Source organism: Festucalex cinctus, chromosome 6 (genome assembly GCF_051991245.1).
Source record: "Festucalex cinctus isolate MCC-2025b chromosome 6, RoL_Fcin_1.0, whole genome shotgun sequence".
NCBI classification, from domain to species: domain Eukaryota; kingdom Metazoa; phylum Chordata; class Actinopteri; order Syngnathiformes; family Syngnathidae; genus Festucalex; species Festucalex cinctus.
Window position 1 is genome coordinate 20,505,932 of NC_135416.1, and position 26,830 is coordinate 20,532,761.

General features: G+C 38.8%; 2 protein-coding genes across 3 annotated transcripts; both read left to right on the forward strand.

Annotated features, from left to right (window-relative positions):
• The first annotated feature begins 4,281 nt into the window (after positions 1 to 4,281).
• Positions 4,282 to 9,583, forward strand: gpr78a (G protein-coupled receptor 78a). The gene is made up of 3 exons (XM_077525017.1): positions 4,282 to 5,217; positions 5,307 to 5,420; positions 8,063 to 9,583. Exons 1-3 carry the CDS (start codon positions 4,541 to 4,543, stop codon positions 8,301 to 8,303), a joined length of 1,032 nt encoding a protein of 343 aa, XP_077381143.1. The 5' UTR covers positions 4,282 to 4,540; the 3' UTR covers positions 8,304 to 9,583.
• A 1,927-nt stretch (positions 9,584 to 11,510) lies between these two features.
• Positions 11,511 to 21,292, forward strand: cpz (carboxypeptidase Z). Of its 2 annotated transcripts, none has more exons than XM_077525015.1 (13): positions 11,511 to 11,773; positions 12,080 to 12,112; positions 12,384 to 12,435; positions 13,735 to 14,057; positions 14,156 to 14,371; positions 15,919 to 16,154; positions 18,225 to 18,386; positions 18,531 to 18,689; positions 18,753 to 18,888; positions 19,875 to 20,014; positions 20,229 to 20,328; positions 20,417 to 20,562; positions 20,646 to 21,292. In XM_077525015.1, the coding sequence occupies exons 1-13, from the start codon at positions 11,680 to 11,682 to the stop codon at positions 20,841 to 20,843; spliced, it is 1,995 nt and encodes a 664-aa protein (XP_077381141.1). In that variant the 5' UTR covers positions 11,511 to 11,679; the 3' UTR covers positions 20,844 to 21,292. The 2 variants fall into 2 exon arrangements, with proteins under 2 accessions (XP_077381141.1, XP_077381142.1); XM_077525016.1 differs by having other exon boundaries at positions 11,514 to 11,773; positions 15,919 to 16,115.
• Positions 21,293 to 26,830: the final 5,538 nt, after the last annotated feature.

A 26,830-nucleotide genomic window follows, 5' to 3' on the forward strand; every position in this document is an offset into this window, starting at 1 on the left:
CAGATGCCACTAGTGCTTTTGATACATAAAATTTCCCCCAAAAAACAATGACGGAAACACCTATATCATAATTTCTGGAATATAAAGCGCACCTGATTAAAGGGGAAGCCAATCCCCCCAAATTCTTGACAACAATATGTTCTATGTAGCCCCACTAGTGTAAATAGTATTCTGGCAAATATTGTATTAGTGGAATATGAGTTACGCAGAAACATCCAGCAGTTTTTATCAATATCAGAAGGCAGCCATTTTGCCACTTGCTCTCGATTGAAAATGACATCACAGTTGCTCAAGGGTCAGGTAACAACCAATCACAACTCAGCTTCAGAAAAAAACGTGAACTGTGATTGGTCATTGCCTGAACAACTGTGATGTCATCTTCAGTCCACAGCAAGTGGCAAAATGGTCGCCCCCTGAGATGGATAAAAATGACTGTATTTTGCTGCATAACTCATATTCCATAAATGTAATATTACCCAAAATTTAATGTTTAGACTAGTGTGGTCACATATAATATATTATTGTCAAGAAATGTTGAAGGTTGACTTTTTCTTTAACTCATTCACTTGCAGCCATTTTCACTGAGACGACACCCTTCGCCCTGTTTTAACTAGATTTTGACTGATTTTGCTAGTCCCACATAATATTGTGGTCTAATTCTATAAAAATATGGAACCTACCAAAAGAAAGATTAGTCTCTTTTTTCATCAGGAAAAAAAAAATTATATTTGTATCTGTTTCAGCAATTAGCATTAGAATATTACTTTATCATTATTTACAGTCCTGTTGAAAACAATTTTCAAAAAGAGCTTTTATATTCTGTTATACTCTGCTTTTGTAATAACTACCATTGCTTTAAGCCACCTCTTCACGTCAGAAGCTGCCTCAAAGCCTTCTGTATGCTCTTGCAAAAAAAAAAAAAAAAGTAAAAATATGTTTTTGGGAGTGAAGGACAAAGTATTAACAAAACATATTTACATGTTTTTGCGTTCAAAGCTGCAACAGCTAACTTTAGCCACAAGAACAACTTAGTACATATATTAGCTGCATCATATTATTAGCCGCAACTTTCCACGTCATAATGTTAGATTAGGGCTCTTGATGACTAGATAGATGACTTGAGCTTGGCCGTTGTATCGCTGTTCTTCGTTTTTGCTTGGCACCCTGCTATGTGTCCTTGCTTGGCGCATTTCTATCTGTCTGCATTCTGACATACGTATCCAGTAAAAACCAGTTAAGGCCATCAGGCCACACATTCTCACATGGGGAGGCTGAGCCATTCGCCCATGTGGGCGGGCGGCCTAGACAGTATAAGTGCAGGGACGATTGTGAATAGATCAGTTCCTCTTTCGCATACTAATAGAAATGGGCTCCGCAGCTGTGTACTCAATCTTTCTGGCATCCAGTAAATATTTCAACTGAGAACATGCAGTCTTCTGGTTATTACTATTAGTACAATATCGTGAGCTTTAAGATACAAGAACCAGTGAAAGTTCTCACCCAGAACTCTGCAATAACATGGCATGTTTACAAAGAAAAAGGTCACACAGTTGGATTAAAAACAACAACAACCTTTAATTACCTTAAACATTGGTGAGTTCTACCCCCTAAAAATAATGCCAAACACTGCTAATAGTATCCCAGACATCTACCTCTCTTGTTATTCCCCGGGATAACGCCTGTCGTCCGTTGCCAGCGATGGTGGGACTTGGTGGCCAAACAAACAACAGACAGTGGGGGGGGCTCGCACTGCAGAAGTGGCTGTATTATGGCACTTGTTCCCTAATGTCATTAAACTCAACTCAAGATTCTTTTCACCCTCAATTGCTCACAGCCGCACGTCGCAGTAAGCACACAAACTTCCGCCTTCCTCTCACTCACAGTTAGCCCGCCACTCCCTCACACGTGCGCACGCCAACCGCAAATGTGACATGTTCGGTAAATTTACGAGTTAGATGTGACAAGACTTGAGATTTGTCAGTAAAAAGTCATAAATAAGCCGCGGCACATTAAAAAAGGGTTAAAAAAGTAGCGGCTTATTGTCCGTAATTTACTTAATGGGCATCTGTCAAACATGTATGCCTTTAGTTGCCACAAGATGGCAGACCATACTGGCATTGGCAGTTGTCACGAGTACCGATACATCGAAATAGCTGGGTATTGGCCCCATATCGATATCTGGTATCGATATTTTCCCATCCCTATTAAGTAGTATCTGCCGTTAACAGACAACATACACATACAGTCATTGTTCACAACATTAGGTGAACTAATAAGGTCAGAAATTGACGCTATCAGAGAGGTATTAATTTGATAGTATGCTTATTGTGCTGTATTAATGTTTCTAATATTGTGTTTGCCTTATTTTGATACATGACAGGGATAAAATATTGGAAACATGGATGGTTGATACTTTTAGATTGATACCAGTATGAGTAATCAACTCTAAGTACCAATACCACGAGTAGGCTGCTTTTCTTACATTAAAATTTCTATTCAACCAATGACTGATCATTTTAAACAAATACTTATGTATCCCAATATAGCATTTTTCCTTAATGGCAATTTTCTATTGTCATTTTCCCCATTTGTTTATAAAATACACATTTTATTTAAAATCCACAAATCCACAAGTCCCAATCGAAATATGTGTTTTTTTAACTTCATTCAACAGATCCTGGTATCGACCGCCATCCTGAGTACCCGATACTAGAGCTGGGTTTAAAAATTCGAATAATCGACATTGAATCGATTTTACTTTTTGAGCCTGATATAGATTCATAAAACCATGAATTGATTATTTTAATATCTTTTCCCCATAAATTCATAAGAAATAGAATTTTAAAGGCAGATTTTTTTTTAATTATTATTTTTGGTATCTTACTGTTTTCTTGAAATTTACTGTTCAAATGAATTTAAAAGTATTTCCTTACATTTATGAAAGACCTGACTTATTGCACTTTAAGACCATTCAGAATTTAATTTATATTTACTTACTTCATTTTTAATAGTTCAATAAGGATTATGAAAATATTTTCATCTCTTCCTTTGTGATGTCAATGTTTGGTATAGACTAAATCATTTAACCAGTTACTGCCTCTGTTTTATCATGCTCTTGATATTTAAGAAGAATTGACCTAACCATGGCACGCCCCTCCCCGCCCACTCAATGTGACGAGCAGCACCCTCGGACATTTACCGGTTATGATGAGCTAAGTGCATCCACAGTTTGGCTCACGATACGATACGATATGCGATACAAGGCTCACGATAACGATTATCTCATGATATGACGATACCGCGATTATTGATAAATTGCGCAGGTAAAAAATCCACGATTATCTACGATAAAACTACTGAAGACATAAACTGTTTTTTCAATGAGAAAATAGTTTCTTTTTGCACCTTCACTGAAAAACAATAATAATATTGGTGTCTTTTTCGCAGTGAGTACTTTCGGGTATTTTTTTTTAAACAAATACAAATGTCTTAACAGAGATAACTTTCTATGAACAAATTTGTCTTAAACACTGTTGTCATGCAACATGTCAGTCAATTCTTTCATTTTACAAACTGTGACACAATCTTTTGTATAACATTGCAAAAGTAAATAAATCAATACAATTATTAAATCCAGTTAAATCAATATTTACAAATTGTGTGCTACAAAAAGTTGAAATATAAAATGTTTTAAAATGTTAAAATTGAATATATAATCCACATTTTTCATAGAAACGTATGCAAAACTGAGTCAGTTGCTGGACGGATAAACAAGTAAAAGTAAGCTCATGAGTCTTCTTCGCCTGAAGACTTCCGTACATTTCCCCGCCACTCTTATGAGGCACTCCCCCTAGTGGCCCGTCAAGTGATTACTCATTAAGTAATGAACAATGGAGCTGTTATCGTGGCTGTATATTAACTACAAATATTGCGATACTTGCATAGGCGCATCGATACTCAATTGGCAAACAAAGTATCACGATTTATCACGATATCGATATATTGTCACACTCCTATCCACATAACCACAGTAATTTAACATCAATGTTAGTCATCCTTGAAGATCATTATTGTTGCAAAGGCATATCAGACGCTTTTCATACATATCTATCTGCATACTTCGTGTGTGTATTCAAGCTTCTTGTCGCACTCCTCAGGGAGTCAACTCATTTCTGGGTAGAAAAACAGCCCAAACGAGTGCGCGAACGCCCCGACAAGCCCATATTAAGCGCTGCTTGCATGAATATTGTTCAAGCGTCACATGAGCCAGCAAGAGGCTGCACGTGCAGGGCGCACGGCATCTCCAGCGTGAGAGGAGGCGCCGGCTAGTGCGCATGTTTGAGAGCCACGAGATAGAAAGAGAGAGAGCGAGCCACCGTCCGCACATTTTTCTCTCATGCTCGTTAGTCCACCACAGGTGAAAACAATGATCGGAGGCGCTTTCAGCACCGGACAGCTCTCAGCACTGAGCACGTTGCGCGCCAATCAGTCTCAGCTGATGTGAAGTTCAAACATGTAGGACAGTAAAGCGGAGCCAGGAATGATGAGCATCCCCGAGTTCCTCCTGGAAGTGTCCATCGTGGTGATGGCTGTCGTCTCCTTGGTGACCAACATGTCAGTGCTGCTGTGTTTCACGCACAGCTCCGAGTTGAGGTCCCACGTGCCGGGAGTTTTTGTCCTCAACTTGTCTTTCTCCAACATCCTCCTCGCGTTCATCAACATGCCCGCCACCTTTTTCGGGGTGGCCAAAAGCGGCGAACCCTTCGGGGAGCCGTTCTGCCGACTGGTGGGCTTCGCCGAGACTTTCCTCACCACCAACAGCATGCTGAGCATGGCGGCCCTCAGCCTGGACAGGTGGATCGCCGTCGTGTTCCCACTGAGTTACTCCAGCAAGATGCGGTACCGGGACGCCGTCCTGATGGTGGTCTACTCCTGGCTGCAGTCCCTCGCCTTCTCTCTGACTCAGCTGCTGATGGACTGGGGGGGATACAGCCGCACGTACGCCTCGTGCACCGTCCGCCTGGCCGGCGAGGGGAGGTCGCAGCTGGCCGCTTACGCCACGTTCACCGTGCTGCTCCATTGCAGCAGCTTCACCTGCAGCCTGGCCGTGCTCTGCTTCTCCTACCTCAAAGTTTTGAGAGTGGCCAAGTCCCACTGCAAGAGGATCGATGTCATCACGGTGCAGACGCTGCTTCTGTTGGTTGACATTCATCCCAGGTACGGCGAAAGTGTGCAATTGGGGGAGTGTTGGGAGTCAAATTGTTACATCACATGTGTATTGATCTTTCTTTTCTTTGGTTTCTCAGTGTGAAAGAAAGATGTTTGGCAGAGCAGAAGAAGAGGAGACAGAGGGCTACCAAAAAAATTTGCATCTTCATAGGTTCCTTCATCTTCTGCTATTCGCCATATGTTATAACAAGGTAATTACCAACTTTGTATTAGTTAATCCACACCTTACTGCACAACCTGAATAGTGGATGGCTATACATTACTGTGCAAAAGTCTTGGGCCACCACTATTTATCTTTGAGTGATCTTTAACGCAACAGTCATTTTAACATATTAAAACAGTAAACTTAAGAAAATACACAAAATAGCAATGAGTTTAACTAACATGCAGAAACAATTCTGAAGTGGTGTATCTAGCTATAAAATAAAAAAAATAAAAAAATAACATAGTAGACAAAAGGTTCCATATGTCCACAGTTATTCATATCCTTTATTGTTAAATTAATGTACAGTTGATTAGAATGGAAGTTTTACACCAGAATACTTTATTGTGCAAAAGGCTGTTTTCTCAAAACTGTTCATAAAGAAAAAAAAATTATATTTTTTTACATGTTGTTGTTATTATTATTATTATTATTATTATTTATTTAATTATTTTATTTAATTCATGTTCACTTAAAATTCGGTCATAAATATATATTACAGGTTTTTGTTGTTTTATTTTTGCAAAACTGCTACCTGAACAGCTTTCTATAAGGCAAATAGTTCAAGATTTTACAAGGTTTTAGGGTGGAAAATATCAGCACCTGTACTGAACAGAACCAAATCCCATCTCCACATTCATAACAAAAACAGGGATAATCTGTCATTAAAATGGCTATTGAGGAAGAAGTGATTTGGGAATCAATCATGTGATACTTTCACAATTTGGACCTTGACACATGAACAGAAGTGGAATAAACCATTTAAGCATCTTAATTCAGCACAGTGCTGTGAAGAGAAATGTTGTTTAATTTAGTGCTGCCAAAATTAAAGTGTTAAATCTGGAGATTAATTTAAACTTTTTTCCAAGCATAAAAAAATAAATAACTCAGTTTTATAAACTTACTGTTACGGCCTATAAGCTTCAGCCAAACGTAGCCACTATCTAAGTGGACAAATACTGATTATAGGTAGATTTACTTGCTGACGCTTGGAGAAATCTCAAGTCATTTGCACATTCACAGCCAAGTTCAAATAGCATTTTATTTGTATGCCTTTGGTGTATCATTCATCTCAGAGCAAGTTACTCAAGTTGCCGCATAAATCAACCCTTCTGAAATGTGGTGGGCACAACTACACTTGGAAGCGATACATTTTGAGAATTGTTTCTATGAGAAAAAAAGATGGCCTGTAAAGCTGAGTCCATTTTGATCGATTTTGTAACATCCGCAGTGTGGCACCGCACCACAAGGTGGCACTTTCTTTTCTTTGTGTGTCAGTAGTTTTCCTTTTGCCTTTTTGGCATTTTTTTTTTTTTTTTTTTTTTGTATTGCCCGGATTTCCCTGAATGGTCATTTGTAATGCGCGGTGGCGTCGAGCCTGCTCCTTTTTTTTTTTTTTTTTTTTTTTTTTTTTTTTTTTTTTGCTGTCCCGCTGCGCCGTCCATGGCAAAATCAGCCTCCACGCATTACAATTTGTTCAACGGTTGATTTTTACAGGATCAAATAAATCTATTAGAACAGGCTTTGATTCTAAATAATACTTTCTATTTAATGATTTGACATTAATTCCAAGAAATATCTGTTACAAGATTTGTTGGGGAAAAAAAAGTAGAAGCAGAAATAGAAAAATGCGTTTAATTGCGATTAATTATGGAAATTGTGCAATTAATTAGTAAAAAAAAAAAAAAAAAAAAAAATTGCCAAATTAATCTGCACATTTAAAAAGCTCTATAGTGTAGAAAACAATTTTATTAGTAGCAGATGTCATTTTTATTGTATGTAGCGGGCCTCTTAAAAATGGGTGGCGGGCCACAAATGGCCCCCGGACCATAGCTTGGACACCACTGTAAAGGATATGAGAATTAAAATAAACACACCATAGCTTTGCAGTACCATATAATATAATTAATTCATTCCCAGCCATTTTCACTGAAGCAACCCCCTTTGCTTCCGGCTGTTTTGTTGGATTTTGACTGATTTTGCAAGGCCCACAGAATATTCTATTCTATTGCTATAAAAACATGGAACACACCAAAAGAAAGATTAGTGTCTCTGTTTTCATCACAAAAAAAAAGGGAATTTGTATCTGTTTCCGTTTTCAGTAATTAGCATTAGATTATAGCTAAGTTTCGTCAATATTCACATTCCTGGTAAAGAAAACACTGACAAAAAGAGCTTGTTGCAACATGGCCCTGGCTGATCTCTTATACTCTGCTGCCACCTGCCGGCCGCAATAACTACAATTGCTTTAAGCCACCTCTTCATGTCAGGAGCTGCATCAAAGCCTTCTGCATGCACTTGCATTAAAAAAAATAATAAAAAAAAATAAAAACATAAAATGTGAAAACACGTTTTTGGGAGTTAAGGACAAAGTGTTAAAAAAAACTAAACGTTTTTACACATTTTGGGGATTGAATGAGTTCAGAAACACTGGCATGAAATATTTAACATGAAAAGAAAAATGGAAAGAGACTTGAAAATAATAATAATGTTGTTTTTTATTGTAAAGGTATCTAGATATTATTTTTCCTTTTTTAATTGATTTTAGAAAGGATACAAATGTTACTCAGAAATGTATTAATAATTTTATATGTTAACAAACCAAAACAAACCTCTTCTCTCCTCTTGCAGATTAGTGGAGTTGTTGCCCTCAGTGCACATCCCACGCTACTGGGGCATCGCCACCAAATGTTTGTGCTACGCCAAAGCTTCAAGCGATCCATTTGTCTACTGCCTGCTGCGCCATCAGTACAGAAAGGTCCTGGTTCGTGTCATCGGCCGCTTTTTGAGAAAGGATCATTACTTGCTGTCGGCCAGCAGCTGGAGCAGCACATTTGACACCACGGAAGACAATTGCGCCAGAACAACATGAAATGTGTACGCAGCTGTTTCTAACGAGGTGGCAAGTGTGTTTTAGATGGAAGTAGCTCCGAGCAAATGGAAGAGAAACGTGCTCAAGGACACTTTCACTGAGGGCTTGGTCACGTGCTTCGTGAAGACACAGTGTGACCGTTGATTTATTTATTTTTTGCTCAAGGACATTTAACAATGTATGTTGAATGCGGGACACGCGTTGTTGTGATGTGTGCCAAAGAACCTTTTAAACGCTCGACTGTTGATTTCCATAGGGCTGATCAGTTTGCCTGCAGAGGCAAAGCCAAGGATTCCTTCACACAAACAAAAGTACAGTGTTCCCTCGTGTATCGCTGCTTCATCTTTCGCGGATTTTATTTTTTTTATTTTTTTTGTTTTTGTTTTTGTTTACAAGTGCTTTTTTGTTTTTGTTAGTTTTTTTGTCTTTGTGCGGCCGTATCTCTCAAACCCTACGCCCGACCGAGGACATACGGACATACGCGGATTCGTCTCGACGAGACCTTTCCAACGGTGTCTGTCCCGTCCCCACAACATTGCATTCCGGAGATAGGAATATATTATGACTGTGAATGAAAAACAAAACAAAAAAACCTAAGGATGAATGACATTTTTTTTTAATAAACTAAAAATCATACCAATTTGATAAAACATATAATAAATTAAAAAATATATACTGTGCTGTATACTGTAATAACTAAATAAAAAATATATTTAATGGAAAAAAATTAATGTCAATGAAAAAAGAATATATATGATGAAGGCTGGCACGGTGGACAAAGTGGTTAGCACGTCCGCCTCCCAGTTCTGAGGACTCCGGTTCGAGTCCAGGCTCTGGCCCAGAGACAGCTTAAATAGGCGCCAGCACCCCCCGCGACCCTTGTGAGGAATAAGTGGTCAAGAATATGGATGGATGCATATATATGATGAATGAAAAAGCATTTATAGTAAAGTAAAAATCATACCGAAACAAAAAAAAAACTATATATAATTAAAATAAAAAATATATATAATTAACGGGATTTTTATAAATTTTTGTATTTTTTTATTTTTTTATTTATTTTTTTATAATTAAATTCATTATCGCAGGTAGCTTTTGGAATGTAACACTCGCGATAAACGAGGGAACACTGTACACCACATACATTGTGCATTGACATAAATGTTCTTGTACTGTACACTTCCAATTACGTTGAATTTGTAAAGAAATGTTATTCATGTGCATAAAATCAGATTACAGAGACTCAGACAACAGTTGAATTGACATGAAATATTGTATCCAGTGCCATTCGTTTGAAATCGTGTGATTGTACGTCATGACAACACAAATACATGTTCAAAGAATAAATTGTCACTTTCATGCAGTAAAGACAGACCAGTCTTGGAATTACTGTGTGTGAATGGGTGGAGAGACAAAACAAAGACATTTTTTAAATTTTATTTAATTAATACTATTTTGTTCCATTTGCTAAAATTACTAATGTCAAACAATCATCCATACTGCATATTCTCACTAGGGTCGCAGGGTTGCTCCAGCCTATCCCATCTGTCTTTGGGCAGTAGGCGGGGTACGCCTACGAACTGGTTGCCAGCCAATCGCAGGGCACATATAGCCGAACAAGCATTGACACTCACAATAACACCTATATGGACTATTTTAGAGAGCTCAATTAAACTGCCATGCATGTCTTTGGAATGTGGGAGGAGACCTGAGCACCCGGAGCAAACCCCATGGTCAATATATGTGTTAAGATATACTTAACAGGAATTAGTTTCCATGTTACAGGCCATAAGGTAATGCAGCATTCATATTTTTATTACAAAAAAATTAATGTATTTAATATTTTCAACATAAAAACATTACATGAGAAATACAACATCAATTTTGCATTTATTTGAGTGTGATGCTTTTATTTGCATTCATGGTGAGGCTAAGGCAATTGGAAACAAATTCCTTAACTTGCATTTCCATTCACATTTACTATAATGCATTTCAAGGGTTACTGATGGGCCCCTATTTAATATCTCTATAAAGTTTCATACAAGTAATTTTTTGTTTGTTTTTTTTAATCAGGCTAAGGCCCGGTACACACATAGGGATTTTATTTATTTATTATTAATCTGGGGCAAACCACACACATAAAGATAGAATATCAGACATGTAACAGTTTTGGTCGCATTGTGAGTAAGTATGTAACGATATCCAAACATCACGATACGATATTATCACGATATGAAGGTCACGATACGATTATTATCACAATATTGTTGGGGAGGTTGTTGATATAAAAAAAGGCCACAATATTGTAAAAAACAAAAAAACGAGCTCATACTAAATGAACAAAAACGGACAATATTGTGCTTTTGTACATAACAGCAATGCATATAAACAACCAACAATATAACACTTAATATTAAGTCACTTACTTGCTAATGCACACACACATTGAGTTCCTCTACATATTGACTCGCTACACAAGCATATCACCTTCCCCTTCATCTGACCATTAGCGTGGATTTTAAACATAGAAGGGCCAAAACATGCCTTGTGAAAATTAAACTGCTCTAAAAAACTAGCCACCAGAGGGTGCTACAACTGCACAAATGGAACTCAACCTGACTTTTTAAACAGACGCGCTGCTTTTAATATCGTGACATGACGACGACGATATTGTGTCAGTTTTGATATCATGACATCATGATATTACCGTTATCGTTACATCCCTAATTGTGAGTGGTGTGCTCTGATAAAGTGGTGTTCAATAAGATTTTAATCATAAAACTGAAAATACAAGTCATGGAAAGTAATGGGAACCATAATATTTAAATATATAACTATTAATTATTATTAAGGAGAGATTTAACGAAAATACATAAGTACAGTTTAAATTTTGCCATATATTTTATTCTAAACACAATAAAGACATCCATTACAATAAATTATTATTATTAAATTATTAATTTCTTATATGGGTCAAATAAATGACTTAGCAGCCTGATTTGTCTCTCGGGTCATGAGTTTGACACCTGTGCATTTTCGAAAAATCGGTGGGTTTCTATGGATCACATAATGGATGTCATAATAGACAATGAGACGATGATGGGGACTGTGTTCCTGGTTCTAATTAGAGCCGTGAACCACTCTTTCTGTCTGGCTCTCCACCCCCAGCACACAGTGAAATATGATCAGTCAGCAGTAAAGCCACTCTTGCCTAGACTCAGCTCTTCGGGTCAGGGATGCGCTGCACAAACAAAGGAAGGAGGTTTCCGTGCAGCGGGTTGTAATTACCATCCCGTTTTCAAGAAGTTGTGACTCGCCTGCACTCGCGACTGCCACATCACACGGTGTTGTCAAGCAGTCTACTACGCAAAGAAACATGCTTTGGGGACTTTTGGGGCTGTTTCTGACTTTGACGGAAAATTGTTGGTGCGCTCCCCAGCAGACCTGCCAGCCAGGAGACGAACTTTTGGGTGAGTTTAGTGTTTTTCCACAAGTTTTAACAACAAAGGGCGTATCATTAGAAGGTTATCTATGCCTTATATGTGTATAAATCCACTATTTTATTGTTTATCAACACTCTATATTACTGTAGATTTAAGCCCCCCCTCCAATTGAATATAATGCAAAGCGTTTAAATTGCCACCTAAAAATTTCACTTCAAAACACATTAGTGTTCTGCTGTGTATAGACAAATAGCACCCCCTAGTGTTTATATATGTTACGTGCCTTCATTTCATCCATCTTCATGTGTGGCATTTTTTTCCTTCCATACACAGGAAGATGCAGTAACAGCGTGACCGAAGCCACACGTAAGTAAGATGTGTTAATGTGTAATTTTTATTTATTGATAATTTGTAAACAAATCATTTTAATAACTGAGTTTGACATCCCTGATCTAAATACTGTAAATTGCAATGTATATAGGCTATGTTTAAAAAAAAAAATAAAATAAAAAAATATATATATATCAGTTTTGTATGCACAGAACAATATATTGTAACCAATGATGAGATGTTCACCTTGATAAACATACAGAATATGACTTTTGTGTGATAACATACATTTCTGTTCCCTATGCAGCGACCTGCACAGAGATGCATCTGAGCTACTGTAACGATGTAGGATACACGAGGTGGGTTCTAGAGGTTGGTATAACTTCAGCAAAGAAATTAGTCACAATGGTCTCTGTACAATATTGACCTTATTTGATTATTCTATCGACTGTTTATATAAGGCTCCTCAATTAACTCATTCGCTTCCAGCTATTTTCACAGAAGCAATCCCGTTCGCGCCCAGCTGTTTTACTGGATTTGGACTGATTTTGCAAGGCCCACAGAATATTCGTTCTATTGCTATAAAACATGGAACCTATCAAAAGAAAGATTAAAATCTCTTATTTCATCAGGGAAAAAAAAAAGTATATTTATATCTTTTTCCGTTTTGGAACAATTAGCATTAGCATTAATAGCTAAGTTTCATCAATTTTCACAAATCTATTTAGAATTGTGAGTAATTGAGCTTTTTTTCCAAAATGGCCCTGGTTGATTGCCTTTGCTCTGCTGCCACCTGCTGGCTGTTTGGGTAATAACTATCATTTCTGCAACTGTTCTTTGCAGTTGAGAGGCTGCATGTATGCTCTGGAAAAACAAAAAAAAAACAAACAAAAAAAAACCCTATAAGTACGTCTTTGGGACACTTAAAACATTAAAAATAAATAAATAAATAAAAATGTATTTGTACGTTGTTTTTGGGAGCAAATGAGTTAAAGGTGAAGCCAACCCAAAAATATTCTTTACAATATGTTTGTCCATTGGACAAAATTAGCAACAACAGTTAATTTTAGTGAAAAGCCGCAGTTTTTATTGTGCCCTTGTGGGCCAGATTTGGACCCCCGGACGGCCTGGTTCTGGCCCATGGGCTGTATGTTTGATACTTCTCTTTGTGATTGATTGTTGTTACACTGTGTGATAAAGTGTTGCCTGCTATGTTTTTATTTTCGTGTTATAACTCATTATTACATTAGACTTTGTGTAGGCCAGGGGTGTCCAAACTATGGCCCGGGGGGCATTTACGGCCCGCCATACATTTTTCAGTGGCCCACGACAATACTAAAAATGGCATTTGACACAGGAGGGAAAAATGTTTGGAGATGGTCAAAGTAATAAAGGAGGGTGTGGGAAAAAAATAGGCGCCACTATTACAAATAAATTGTTTTTTTTTTATACTGTAGCATTTTCTAGATATGCAAAAGCACAAATGATTTATTTATTTGTTTTACTTTTTTTTTTTTTAACTAACAAACTGTAATCAGAAAAACTTCTTTCCTTTGATCTTCCCCACTTGGTGGAGGTAACAACCTGCAGGTGAACTATTCATGTTGAGCCATTTTTTATTTTTTTTTTAAATTTCAATCTCCCATTGGTGCCCCCAGAACAATATTTCCCAACACCCTCGGCCACCGGACTCGAATAGATGCCGAATCGGGGGCAGAGTACCTCCTCCTGAGTGTCATCCACGGCCTGCTTAACGGCGAGTGCTCCCCTGACATCCGTCTCGTGGGCTGCTCGGTCCTGGCGTCGCCCTGCCGGGATAACAAGATGATCAAGCCCTGTCGCAGCACATGTGAGGCCCTGAGGAAAGACTGCGCCCACGCCTTCGAGGCCATACACATGGCCTGGCCATACTTCCTGGACTGTGACCGTTTCTTTGCGAGTGACCGAGAGGGTTGCTTTGACCCATTGGCGGCGCTAAAAGGTAAAAAACAAAACAAAACAAAAAAACTGTTTGAGCTCTTTGACAATTCCAACAGAATTGTAAATGTAGTCCTCCAATGCTCATCCCACCCCTTTCAGCCAGACAGGAGCTAGCGAGGTCCAGCTTCTCACCAGATGAACCCAGCACCATGATCCAGTTCACCCACACCACCAACAGTCAGATGTACAGCTTACTGAAGAGAACGGCAGCCAAGTGTTCCCACATCTCTCATGTTTACAGCATCGGCCGCAGCACTGAGGGTCGACATTTACTCGTCATCGAATTCAGCAACAATCCTGGACAGCATGAACTATGTAAGTACAACATGTTTTTAAAGGCCCAGTCTGCCGGTTTCACTCAGGAAAATGCACTTTTTAAATACAGAATTTAAACAAACTATTTCTCAATTTACAGATGTGGGCTTCTCTTAATTTCTGGTGGTGATTTTGCTCCTATACATGTCCTTTAAAAAAAAAAACAAAAAAAAAAACAAAAACAAAAAAAACATCAATAGACAGTATGGAATTTAATCTTTTTTTTTTATTTTATTTTATTTTTTTTATTTAGGCTCATTTGCCATGAAATATGAATTTCATGTCATTGGTGTAACTGTTTTCCCCCCAAAATTTATGGACTTCCTAATTTTTTAATAAAACCTGTAGTCCTTTGATTAGTCCACAAAGCAAGAATATTATTCAGCATTAATTCATGAAGAATTCCACTCAATTCCCCGATTATTTAACAAGATGACCCTGTGACGGGATGTTATGGAAAAACTGTTTATTAAGAAGAACCACCCCGTCACGTGATATGTGACTAAAGAGAAACTAAACTTTCAATTGAAAATATCATGTTCTTTATAAAGTAATGTATTTATTTCTTTATTTTTTAATAAAAAAAAAAAACAACAACACAGTTTTTTCCTGATCAATATTGCATGACAGGGTGGTTGTTAGATCCAAATGTTATGATGGATCTTATTTAACATGAAAAAACAAAAAAAACAAAAAAAAGAATGAAAAAGAATGTCAGAACTTGCCTTCTTTCTTCCTGGCGGCCCCAGTGGTTCACAAATGATGTCACTTTCTCTTTGTGGTGTTACTTTAAAGCAGCAGTCAGTGACAGGGTGGTAAGATTAACTTAGGGACGCACTTAAATGCAATTTTTACTAAAAATAATGTTTTGTTAAACTCGTGGAAATAATAAAGATTGATAACAATCTTTAATCTATTTGGTGATATTTTAGATGCAAATGTTATGTTGGTCAATATGAACATGCTTATGTCACTCTTGAAAAATAGACCGTATTTTCCGCACTATAAGGCACACCTAAAAGCCTTTAATTTTCTCAAAAACTGAAAGTGCGCCTTATAATCCCATGCGCCTTATATGTGGATCACTATTGGTTAAGTACTGCTACCGTAGTAAGTGGGTGTCGACGAGTAACAGCGGTTAGAACGGTAGTCCCACACCTGAACAAGGTGGGAGATATTGTATATGGATATTAACGTTTGAACAATGTTGAGTTATTGAGTTATTTTTATATTATTAATATGGAACCATATTGTGACTGCATTACCAGTAACTTGTTTTGGGAGTGAACAGAGTTGTCAGAACACTGGTTTGTATTCTATTATTGGTAATACATTTGACTCATCTAACTGTTTCATTTTAGCGCAACTCCATCTAGTGGATGCTTAACGCAACTATTCCCTGCGCCAATGTTGTGTACCTTTAAGCTTTAGACACACACTTTGGCACCTTTTCTGTGCCTTATACACGTTATCAAACATTGTGGACTCAAATGGCACCCGTCTGGTAGAATGACTCACAATTTTGACCTCCTGTCTTACTACTTTAGTGGAGCCGGAGGTCAAGCTGATTGGCAACATGCACGGCAATGAGGTGCTGGGCCGGCAGCTGCTCATCTATCTGGCTCAGTACTTGTGCTCAGAGTACACCTTGGGAAACCCGCGGGTTCAAACCATCATCAACAGCACCCGCATTCACATCTTGGCCTCCATGAACCCCGACGGCTACGAGCTTGCCGCTGCAGAGGTAGAGGATAGCAATGACCCGGAGCTCATCAACCAGGAAGTAAATATTGTTAACAGTACAAAAACAAGACAAACCGCCATTATCCGTCAGTCCACTCTGCTTTGTCTTTCTGGGGGACGGGTGAAGGCAACAAGTACTGATCTGATGATCTGATTTCTTGGCAAATTGGAATGTGAGGGGTCTGGTGGTGTTAGGCACGATGTTGTGTAAAGTTAAAACGTCATGTAATTGTAGTCTCATCAGAAATATGACATGACTACATAGGATTTCCATAACACCCAGATCAGGCTTTAGTGTCTTTGCCCTCATAAACTGAACTCTCCCACCTTGTTGACGTGTGACTACAGTAAAGGTAGTCCACACCATCTGTAAATATCATTTCACTCACTTCAGTACTCATAACCTTCCACCAGGGGTCTCCAAGTTTCGGCCTCGAGAGCCCCTTATCCAGCCTGTTGTCCATGTCTCCGTCCTTCAGCACAGCTGAATCTAATGATCAGCTAATCAGCAAGCTTTGCAGAAGCCTGATAACGATCCCGATCATGAATCAGGTGTGTTAGTGGAGAAAAACATGGAAAACAGGCTTGATGGGGGCTCTCGAGGACCGAACTTGGAGACCCCTGCCTTCCACCTTCCAATCTATTTTTTTGTCTTTCTAAATTCTCAGGCCCTCCCACAACCAGATTGAGTCATACTTTATATTAGATTTACGAGCTAGCAAGCAGAACTAACATATTACATCATCACAAACTACCCGGCAGTGGGAGAACTCTAACAATTTTATTTCCTGCTAACTAGTAAGCAACTCAGCATTTATGTATTTCTTAATCACTATATCACTGTCATCTTTATCATCCTTTTCTATATCCTATTATGTCTTTGTAATCCTCCACCCACCAAGCACATTTTCTAACTTTTCTCATCCGTATTAACACTGTCATGATTTGTGTTTTTTGTTGAACTTGTTTTGGTGCAGGTTTAGTTTTGTTTTATGTTATGTCATGTTTTCCTGCATCCCTTTTTTCATGACTTGTTTACTCGCTAGTTGTTGTTGTTTTTTGTCTCCACTTGTTCTCCTCAGTCCATTTCCTCATGTCAACCAATCAACTCCGTCCAGGTGTGCGTCGTTGTCTCGTCAATTTGTTTTTGTTTAGTTCCCTGCTGTTTGTTCATTGTTGTTACAAGTTATGTTTCCCTAGTTTTCACATCTTTCCTGTCATGTTGACTGTTTTGTTTCCTTGTGTACATTTAAAAATTTAGTGTTTTGTGATTGGTTTTTGGACATTTTTTATTTTATCTTTTTTCGGATCTGTGGCAAAAAAAAAAGGAGGGCCCAAATGTAGAGAAACAGGGAGGGAATGCAGGATGAATCTCCCTCCCTCCCCAAAAGTAATTTATTTCCAAAAGGCAAAATATAAGTACTAAGTACTAATAAAAGCACTAAAATTACAAAGCTCCTCCATTCTGGGGAAAAAAAAAAAAAAAAAAAAGACTTATTAACAATACTATGGGGAAATGTGACTTTCAACAGCAGCAATGAACCGCCACGGATTGAAAGCAAGCAGGGAACAAAATGCAAATTGTTGAGGATGATGAACATGACACAAAAGTTTGGAGGGAGCTGATTGGTTGACACAAGATGAAACTCGGTGGCGAGAACACAAAAACAACATAAGATGAAACAAAATTAAATTAAATAAAAACAGTCAACAAAAAGATGGATCATGACAAATACTCCACATAAGACAACTAGCACATGTTATAATGGATACATTGAAATGATCATTTAGGGCTTTCCTATTCGATGTTTCCACTCTGCATGCATATACTGTATTCAATGGACTGATCACATGCTCAAATGCCTTTCAATGCCATTTGACATAGGACTTCTCTTGTCGGATATATGGTCTTGTCTACATGTTAACAATAGACTTAACACAGAAAGTCTTAACATTGTCTTTACTAATATCTAAATAGTTTTCTCACCACATGCTTCCCATGATGCCTGCTCCATCTAACATCTACACATCATCAATATGATATATATATTGATTTCACTCTATCTCACATGGTTTAACCCTCCTAGTTGTTTGAATATCAACGTTTCAGGGTCACTTGCTGAACGGTTGGACTAATGGCCGCACAAACGCCCAGAACATTGACCTGAACCGCAACTTTCCTGACCTCACGTCTGTCTTCTACCGGAACCGTCGCAGCAGGCACTACCGCACTGACCACATCCCAATTCCGGATGGCTATTGGTTTGAGAAGGTAGAATGAAATTACAGTATGTTTATTGATGATTACAATCAATCCTATTTTCTGGAATGTGTGTTGAGATGGGGATGTGGTAAATAAGCCAGGGCAATATAAAAGCATTGTTACAGTCAGTGCAGTACATGTTATGCACTGTAGGTGGCACCAGAGACCTTTGCAGTGATGAAGTGGATCAGGTCAATTCCTTTCGTCCAGTCAGCCAGCCTCCATGGAGGGGAGCTGGTCGTCTCTTATCCCTTTGACTACTCCAGACACCTCCATGAGGAGACGATGTTCTCACCCACTCAGGATGAGCGGGTAATGGATGAATGAAACGGAACGATGATGTTGTCGTTCTCTCAATAATCATGCCACCCGCAGGTGTTTAAGCAACTGGCTCGTACCTACGCAGACGCCCATGCCACCATGTCAGACAATGACACAGATAGATGTGGGGCACACTTTTACCGAACTAAGGGCATCATCAACGGGGCACTGTGGTACAGTTTTCCTGGAGGTGAGAAAGTGACGTTATTCATTCTTTAATTTATTATTATTATTTTTTTCCCCTAAGGCCACATTAGCTACATGTCCCATTGGCTTGTGTACAACAATTGTGTAGTTTTGTTGTTTCACAGCTGTCATTTTGTCATAGATAAACAGTAAATTAATCGTAATGCATTTTTTGTTTTTTTTTGTTTTAGGGTGCCATGTTCCTGCAATTTTACATTGATGTACCATTTTTGCCCTCATTTTAGTTGTTATATTTTTAGATTATAGCACACTTTTATTTACATAAACTTTGGAGGAACAGTTTGGCAAATTGTCAAGGTCAAAGGTCAATGTTTATATAGCACATTTAAAATACAGTCAACACTGACCAAAGTGCTATACATATTGAAAATAATTACTATGATAAAAGTTTAAAAAATTTAGATGAAAAAAACACAAATTATAACAATAAAATGCAAATTTCTAGCTCAACTTGTGCATATTTAAAATAGAGTGAACACTGCCCAAAATGCTGAATCATATATATAAACAAAACAGTGAAAGGACATTTCATATTTGCAAAAAAATTGAGTCAAGTGAGCCAGCATGGGAAAACTAATACGGGCCTAGTATAGATCCTTGGGGCACACCACACATGAGGCATGCTTTGACTGATGAAAAAGGGCCAACGCTCGCAGAAAAAATTTCAGCAGTGTGCCAGTGTCTTTAATTCCAACATATAATTCTAACTGTGATAATAAAATCTCATAATCCACAGTATCGAAAGATGCAGTCAGATGCACTGATATCTTTGGTATTATTCCGCCACCATTGATTATTATTTGAAACTAATATTTAAGTGTCCATTTACCTAAATAAAGTGCAGTATAACTATGTACAAGTGTCATACAACTCTTAATATTTTGCTTTTGAATTAAAAAAAAAAAGCAGCGATGTAAATAATTATTGATTTTAAAAAAACAAACACTTAACAACATTTCTCCTTCACAGGCATGTCCGACTTTAACTACCTACACACAAATTGTTTGGAGATCACAGTAGAGCTGGGCTGTGACAAATTCCCCTCGGAGGTCGAGCTTTACCCAGAATGGAAGAGGAACAAGGAAGCTTTACTCAGTTTTATAGAGTCGGCAAGTATATAGGAATATTTTGTTAACTTGGCAAAATTGATTGCATGCGAACTGCCTATAAAAAATGGATTAACATTTTATCTGAAGAAGGGCCATTAGTAGTCGTTCACATAGCTAACGTTGAGGAAGATGCCAAGTCAGCTGGGATCGAAGCTGCTGCCGGTGCATGTGATGTGAAAAGGAAATAAAGTTTTTCGTTGTAATGCTCATACAGGTCCATCGTGGGATTAAAGGTGTTGTGAAGGATGTTGATGGCAACGGGATCAAAGACGCCACAATCTCTGTCAGGGGGATTCGGAAAGATGTCACCACGGGTACAATCTAGCTGCAATATCACCATGTTTCTGGTGACTGCCCTTCTGACATCAACACTCTCGCTCTGTGTGCACCTTCCACTTTCAGCTGAAGGCGGAGACTACTGGCGCCTGCTGAGCCCTGGTACTCACATCCTGACAGCAACTGCCAAAGGTTACTCCAGGGTCAGCAAACGAGTCCATCTGCCTCACAACATGAACAAGGCCGGACGTGTGGATTTTGTCTTGAAGAAGGTCCGTCAACGGTTCTGCTATGCAGATGGATCAAACGGGATCTCTGTCCTCTATCGTCACTCTCCTCTCCATCTTGTATGCAGGTTCCACTGAAGCCTGTTATTGACGACCACTTCTTCCCCACAACAGACACGTGGGATCGATTTGACCCTTACAATCAGTTTGAACGCTACAGCGAGACAGATGAGGGGGGGATCCAGCGACAGGAAAAACCCTGGTGGTGGTCCTACTTCTCCCAGTCTGGAATCTCGCCTCCAAACTGGTTGCTGCGAAATGTCTAAATTCACTTGAGGACAACACACGTCTCATTGTACCACTGTAAAACTCGCTTTGGATGCATATTTGGAGCAGCTGAGATGTATTAACATTGACTTCAACACCACCTACACAACTCTAATGCTTTTAAGAGGACTTGACAAAACTATTTTTTCCCAGGCATCACATGTAATTCTAGTGAGCATTTGAAGGTGATGACATCCAAAAATAATGACATGCACTATTATGATGACAGACGAGTCAAGGCAGCTGCATAAAATGTGCTCATTCAGTTTTTACAGTCTAATGGTTATTTCTTATGTTTTGTAGGCATTTTCTGCATCATTCACGTCAAAAGCCTGGACATGGCCTTTTTTTTTTTTTTTTTTATATTGAGCACAACACTGACACTTGGATTAGTCGTAATGTTGTTAAGCCACTTAAAGATGAAAATAAACTTATAAGATACCTGAAATTTGTTAAATATTGTTTGCTTTCTTCAAACAATGTTTCATGTTGCAGTTTTACCGCCAGTTGCATCCTGCCAGATATTTGTGCAAATATTTGGTTACTTATAGTCCCAACAGAGGGGTAAAATACAATTAATAGAAATACATACATAGGCCTATATAAGAGAATTATTGAAATTGTGTGCAAATACAGAAATCGTTGTTGTGACTTTCAGCAATTGTCCCATCAGTGTTTGCCACAGCGAGTCAGTCGCGACAGTACTGCATTCTTTTTCTCATGTTTGTACAATTTGACCAACAGAGGACGCCAGTGTACATGTAACGCACAACTCAACCTCTACCAAACCAACGCTTTTTTCTCTCTCTCGAATATACAGTACAGTAAGTACAGTGCATGTAGGCTTCGGAAGTACAGTAGATAAAGTATGTACAGTAATATTTTAATACTGTTTTATTAGAATTATATGCATTGTATAATAAGCTAATTGAGCAAAAATCTACAGGCGCCTGCAAACTAATAATTAATTTGAAAAAATAAAATCTAGTTAAAAAAAAAAAGGTAGGCCCAATTTATTGAACTCCGAAAATGAGATTAATAGCTGTTACTTTTTTACTTTGATTTCTCAGCTTTTTAGCGGAAGAATACGCCTGTGTATCCAATGAGGAAGTAGTGCGCAGGTAGAAATTTGCTTATCCTTGCGCTGGCGGGAGCAGAGTAGACGTCGCAAGTTTAGTTTTCAGTTGCTAGACGTGAATTCGCTTTATCAGTCGAGCGAAGCAGAATTGATGCAAAAGTTACCACATGAAGCAAATAACAAAAATAGCATTTGGCCAGGAAGGAAAAGGTTTACAATATAGTCGGGCAGTGATGTGAGTAATTTAGTTAGTTAGCTTGGGTATTGGGTCACACATTTCCACACTATTTTAGCTTGTTACCGTAGCTATCTAGCTCATGATTATGAGTCAAAGGCAAGCTACAGACTTTTTTTTGAGCAACTGTAATGAAAGTTAAGTTTGAACTGTACACAATTCATGCACAAGCAAGTAATAGCCTAAGTGGTTTACTTATCACCATGAAACTATTCGTGGTCCTGTGTACTGTATCAGCAAGCAGGCTTAACAAAATATACTACCTCTCTCACTGTACATATTTTAGAATACACGGACTAACAATAAATAAAAATAAATAAAAAAAAAAAAGTTAATTGCAATCGATGAATGTAGCGTGTAATGTTATTAATCCAGAATTTTGTGACTAGCCTCATTTATTTCAGAGCCATGTTGAGAAATGACTGACTAACAAAAAGTGCTCACATTTTGGTTATTGGCTTGCATTTTTAAAACATGTAAGGATATCCGTGAGAAGGAAATGGTGTCAGAGAAGTTGTAACAAAATTTGAGCACTGCAGGGTTGACCAAGTACACTACATATCTTAAAAAAAAAACAAAAAAACATTTCAACCTGATACAGCTACAATTTGGCTCTCAAATCCATTGCCGTGCATTTGTCTGGAGTTTGTTACATTTATTTTCTTCTGCGTTGATTCACAAACTCCACTGCTGTTAATGTTTAACCTTAGAAGTCACAAGAAGTCATTGTTGTATGCGTGTGAGCTAAACTGTCCAATACATGAAAGCCAAAACGTTTTGTTGTAGTCAATACCGGGGACAAAAACAAAAAGTTTCAGTTGTAATACAGCCCACGACTCTGGCATAATTTCAACTTCTGCTGCCACTACTTCATGCTTGACAAAAACCTTGATAAAGTCCCAGCATTAACATTACAGTGAAAGTTGCACTGTGGAACAAATCTGTGCCATTCTAGCAGCAAGGCTTTGAAAAGTCAAACTGAATGTGTTGACAGTGTTCCAAGTCTTGTCTAAGTCTTTGTTCTATGTGTCTATGTCACCCTGACAGAAAGTAGAAACACCCTTCCCCCCCCTTGCCAAGTCTAAAATCTTTTAATCTTTTGTCATGGGCTCGGAAGTCCTTTTCCAACATAACACAATCATGGATGGGCCTGACGACCAAATAGCAGAACAAAGTAATGCAAGCACACAATGGATAGCTGTAGCACATGCACAGTATTTACCGATGTATGGCTAACATTGTTGTAGTGGTAACTCGATCTTTCACTATAGCTACACGAATGTGACTTGGTTTGCATTAGCTTGCCCTCTCTCCATTTTAAAGTGAACTTGATGACAACTGTGTGATTGGCCAGAAATGGTCCACAATTTTGAAATCCACTCACGACCCGCCATTACTACAGGTCTGTAATAATACTCATGACAGTAGTAATGTTAGATTTTCGAACAAACCTAAAACAAATGTTCAAAGCTTTATTTTTAAACAGTCCGGTGAGTACAAGTGGTGTTTTCACACTGGGCTCTGGTCGAGTGAATAGTGCGTGTAGTCCTTCCAGTGGTCATGATGATGCGCATATATAAGTGTGGCTAACCTCAATGACACGTCGTACATGAGCTAATCTGGTTCATGTTTTCTTTTTAAAATAGAATTGTGTTCTTCTCTACTGCCTCTAATGGAGCAAGCACAGGAAGTGATGCGGCATTCGCGAGTTTGCTTTTTGAAAAGGCCACTTTTGAATTGTGCTATAATTATCTTCTTTCCAAGGCAGTGCGTTCCCAGATGTCTCCTCCTTATGCTCTCCGAGTGACTTTCCGTCGGGCAGACTCCGGCTGACGTTCTCTCTCTTTCCTTGGCCTCCCCAATGCACCATGTAGTCACTTTCAATCTGACTGCATCACTTTCTGTAACTTAACACTTTTTAACACTCAGCATATATAATGCAAATGCCAAACCACTTTGCTCTGAACTCCGTCCATCGCTCTCTTTTTCTCTCTTGCTGCTCTCGGTCTTTCATTCCTGTAGCTATCTAGCTGTTATGCCCCAGGAGTAGAGGCCTGCTCAATGTGGCAGAGATGATTTGTTTGCTTTGCAATTATTTTCCGTCAGTGGAGACAAATGGATTCATACTGCATAGAAAAACCCACACAGACGGTGCTGGAGCGGTGAATGCAGTGGAACAGACTAATGTGCACTGCCAACAGATAAAGACAAAGATGAGGAGCATAGTGCAAATCGGGTGAGGGACTGTCAGCTTGAAAACTGGAAAGACAAAAATTGATTAGAAGGACCATGTAGATTTCCATCAGTTTTTTTTTTTTTCAATGTTAGTATGTGATCATCATACAAGCTTTATTGTCTACATGCTTACACTATCATTATCATTATTGACTGTAGACCACTTTTACTGAATTGAGTCGTTTAAGCTCTAATAAGCTTCATGAGCATTTTCACCAGATAAGACATTGTTTATTATTTATTCTTAAAGGAAAGTCACCTGAAACATTGTCTTTACAATAATAGCCCCACTAGTCAAAACACAGTATTCAGATTAATATTGCATTTGTGGAATATGAGTTAAGCAGCAAAGTCCATCTCAGGGGGCGACTATTTTGCCACTTGCTGACTGCAAATGACATCACTGTTGCTCAGGGCTCAGGTACATGACCAATCATGGCTCACCTATTTTCTGAAGCTGAGCCGTGATTGGTTGTTACTTGAGCACTAGGCAACTGTAATGTCATTGTCAGTCAACAGGAAGAGGCAAAATGGCCGCCACCTACTATTCAAAACGGGTGGATTTTGCTAATAAACTAATATTCCACAAATGCAATATTAATCAGAATGCTGTATTTAGAGTAGTGGGAGTACATATATATACATACAACATATTATTGTAAAGAAAAATGTTTATGTTTTGTTTTCTGAAGCTGCGATTGCCTGGCAACCAGTCCAGGGTGTCCCCCGCCTACTGCCCAAAGCCAGCTGAGATAGGCGCCAACAGCCCCCGCGACCCTTGTGAGGAATAAGTGGTCAAGACAATGGATGGATGGATGGATGATTTCTGAAGAAAACCAACATCGTAGGTAGTGATGGGAAAATGAAGCCTCACAAAGCACCTGTGATTGTGATATTTTATGGCACTCTTGGTTTAAAGATGTAAATTTAATCAATTTACATTACACTAGCCTTTATATTTAAACGAAAAGCACCAAAAAATATAGCTTCATTTCACCACCACAAATTGTAGGTTCCACAAAATCACATAAATCCAGCACAGGAGAGAAACGTCGTTGGTTCTTTACCCTCTTAATAGTATGCAACATTTATTGAGAATCATGTCATGGGCCTAATGATACAACAGTTAGAACGCAGCGGCGAGCTATGCAGTTCAGAATCAATGTCTATCCAATAAAGTCACCAAAAAAAATGCATAAAGTAAATCATATTCACCATATATGTATTAACGTGTGCATACCACCACAAATGTGTTTTGCTGGTCGAAGTTTTACTCTCACCAACCACTCAGAGGTTGAAAAAAATGCTGATACCATCAAGGGTCAGCTTTGTAGCCCTGTGTGGACAAAATTGAAATCTGATTGGTTAAAAAAAATAATTGAAGTTACAATGGTCAGTACTACTGTATCTGAAGGCCATGGAGAGGTTAGAATGATATGGCAGCACATCCATGCTGAAATCTGATTGGTTAAAAAAAAAAATCCCTTGTGAAATCCCTCACAGAGATATTTTGAATATGTTCTCTGTGTCTTTGAACTTTAAGACTATGCGGAGTGAGGACAGACACGAGGTGAAGGTTTCCCCCATTTGCCCCCGAAGTGTGATGGACACAACTGGAAGCACAGGCTTTCTCTGTCTCTATTGAACTTTCAGACTATCCACACTAAAAGAGATTAACCTTTTCCTCCCAGGTTGTGTCTCCTCAATTTCTCTCTTTCTCCAGCCTTCTGTCTCCCCTTTTCCTCTTTTACAAGCCTGCTTCCCCTTTCCAGTGTCCCTGTTGACTATTCCTCGTCCTGTGCTCCCCTCCTCCCCCGTGTCACCCTTCCTTTCCTGCTATTTATACGAAGGGCAGGTTCAGGGGTCACCAATTACTCGAAGAGGGCTGAGAAAGTTGTATGGGCTCCGGCCTCCAAGCTGCCATGCTGCATTACTATCATGTAGATTTCAGGTACGCAGCAGCCACTGGCTGCCGGCGCAGCAGCACCAACCTCAGTCCCAGTGCCACGATGTAGACGAGGTTTCAACTCCTCATGCCTCAGTGGAAGCCCACCTCTCTTGCTGAACTATTGGGCAGAACTAATGTGTATGTCTAGACTCCATGGGAACTTGTCTACCTGGACATACAGTAGGCTACACTGCCTGGCTAGATTGTATTAGACTACCATTACAGTTATTTCCAAAAAAGAAAAGAGAAGTGGTTGAATGGTGCGCTGTCTCAAATTTTGGCATAAATAGTTTAATTCAGTTTGATATGATTTATTCCTGTTCAAAATGGTAACACACCCACAGCTCACTGATGGCTGGTCGAGATGTCTAAAAAGTTGGGTCGCTCGTGTCACCCACCACAGGTAGACCAAGCACAACTTGGTCCGACTTGCGCTAATAACTAGCAAAGAGCTAGCTAGCTGGCATCTAAACAAGCTGCGGAGTTGCTC

Excerpts from the sequence above, each read along its gene's own strand:
- gpr78a (XM_077525017.1), top strand. The coding sequence starts at position 4,541 with ATGATGAGCATCCCCGAGTTCCTCCTGGAAGTGTCCATCGTGGTGATG. Across the intron at positions 5,218-5,306 it reads TTGGTTGACATTCATCCCAG|TGTGAAAGAAAGATGTTTGG; the intron begins GTACGGCGAAAG and ends TTGGTTTCTCAG. Across the intron at positions 5,421-8,062 it reads TCGCCATATGTTATAACAAG|ATTAGTGGAGTTGTTGCCCT; the intron begins GTAATTACCAAC and ends CTCCTCTTGCAG.
- cpz (XM_077525015.1), top strand. The coding sequence starts at position 11,680 with ATGCTTTGGGGACTTTTGGGGCTGTTTCTGACTTTGACGGAAAATTGT. Across the intron at positions 16,155-18,224 it reads CGGAGCTCATCAACCAGGAA|GGTCACTTGCTGAACGGTTG; the intron begins GTAAATATTGTT and ends TCAACGTTTCAG. Across the intron at positions 20,015-20,228 it reads TACTCAGTTTTATAGAGTCG|GTCCATCGTGGGATTAAAGG; the intron begins GCAAGTATATAG and ends ATGCTCATACAG.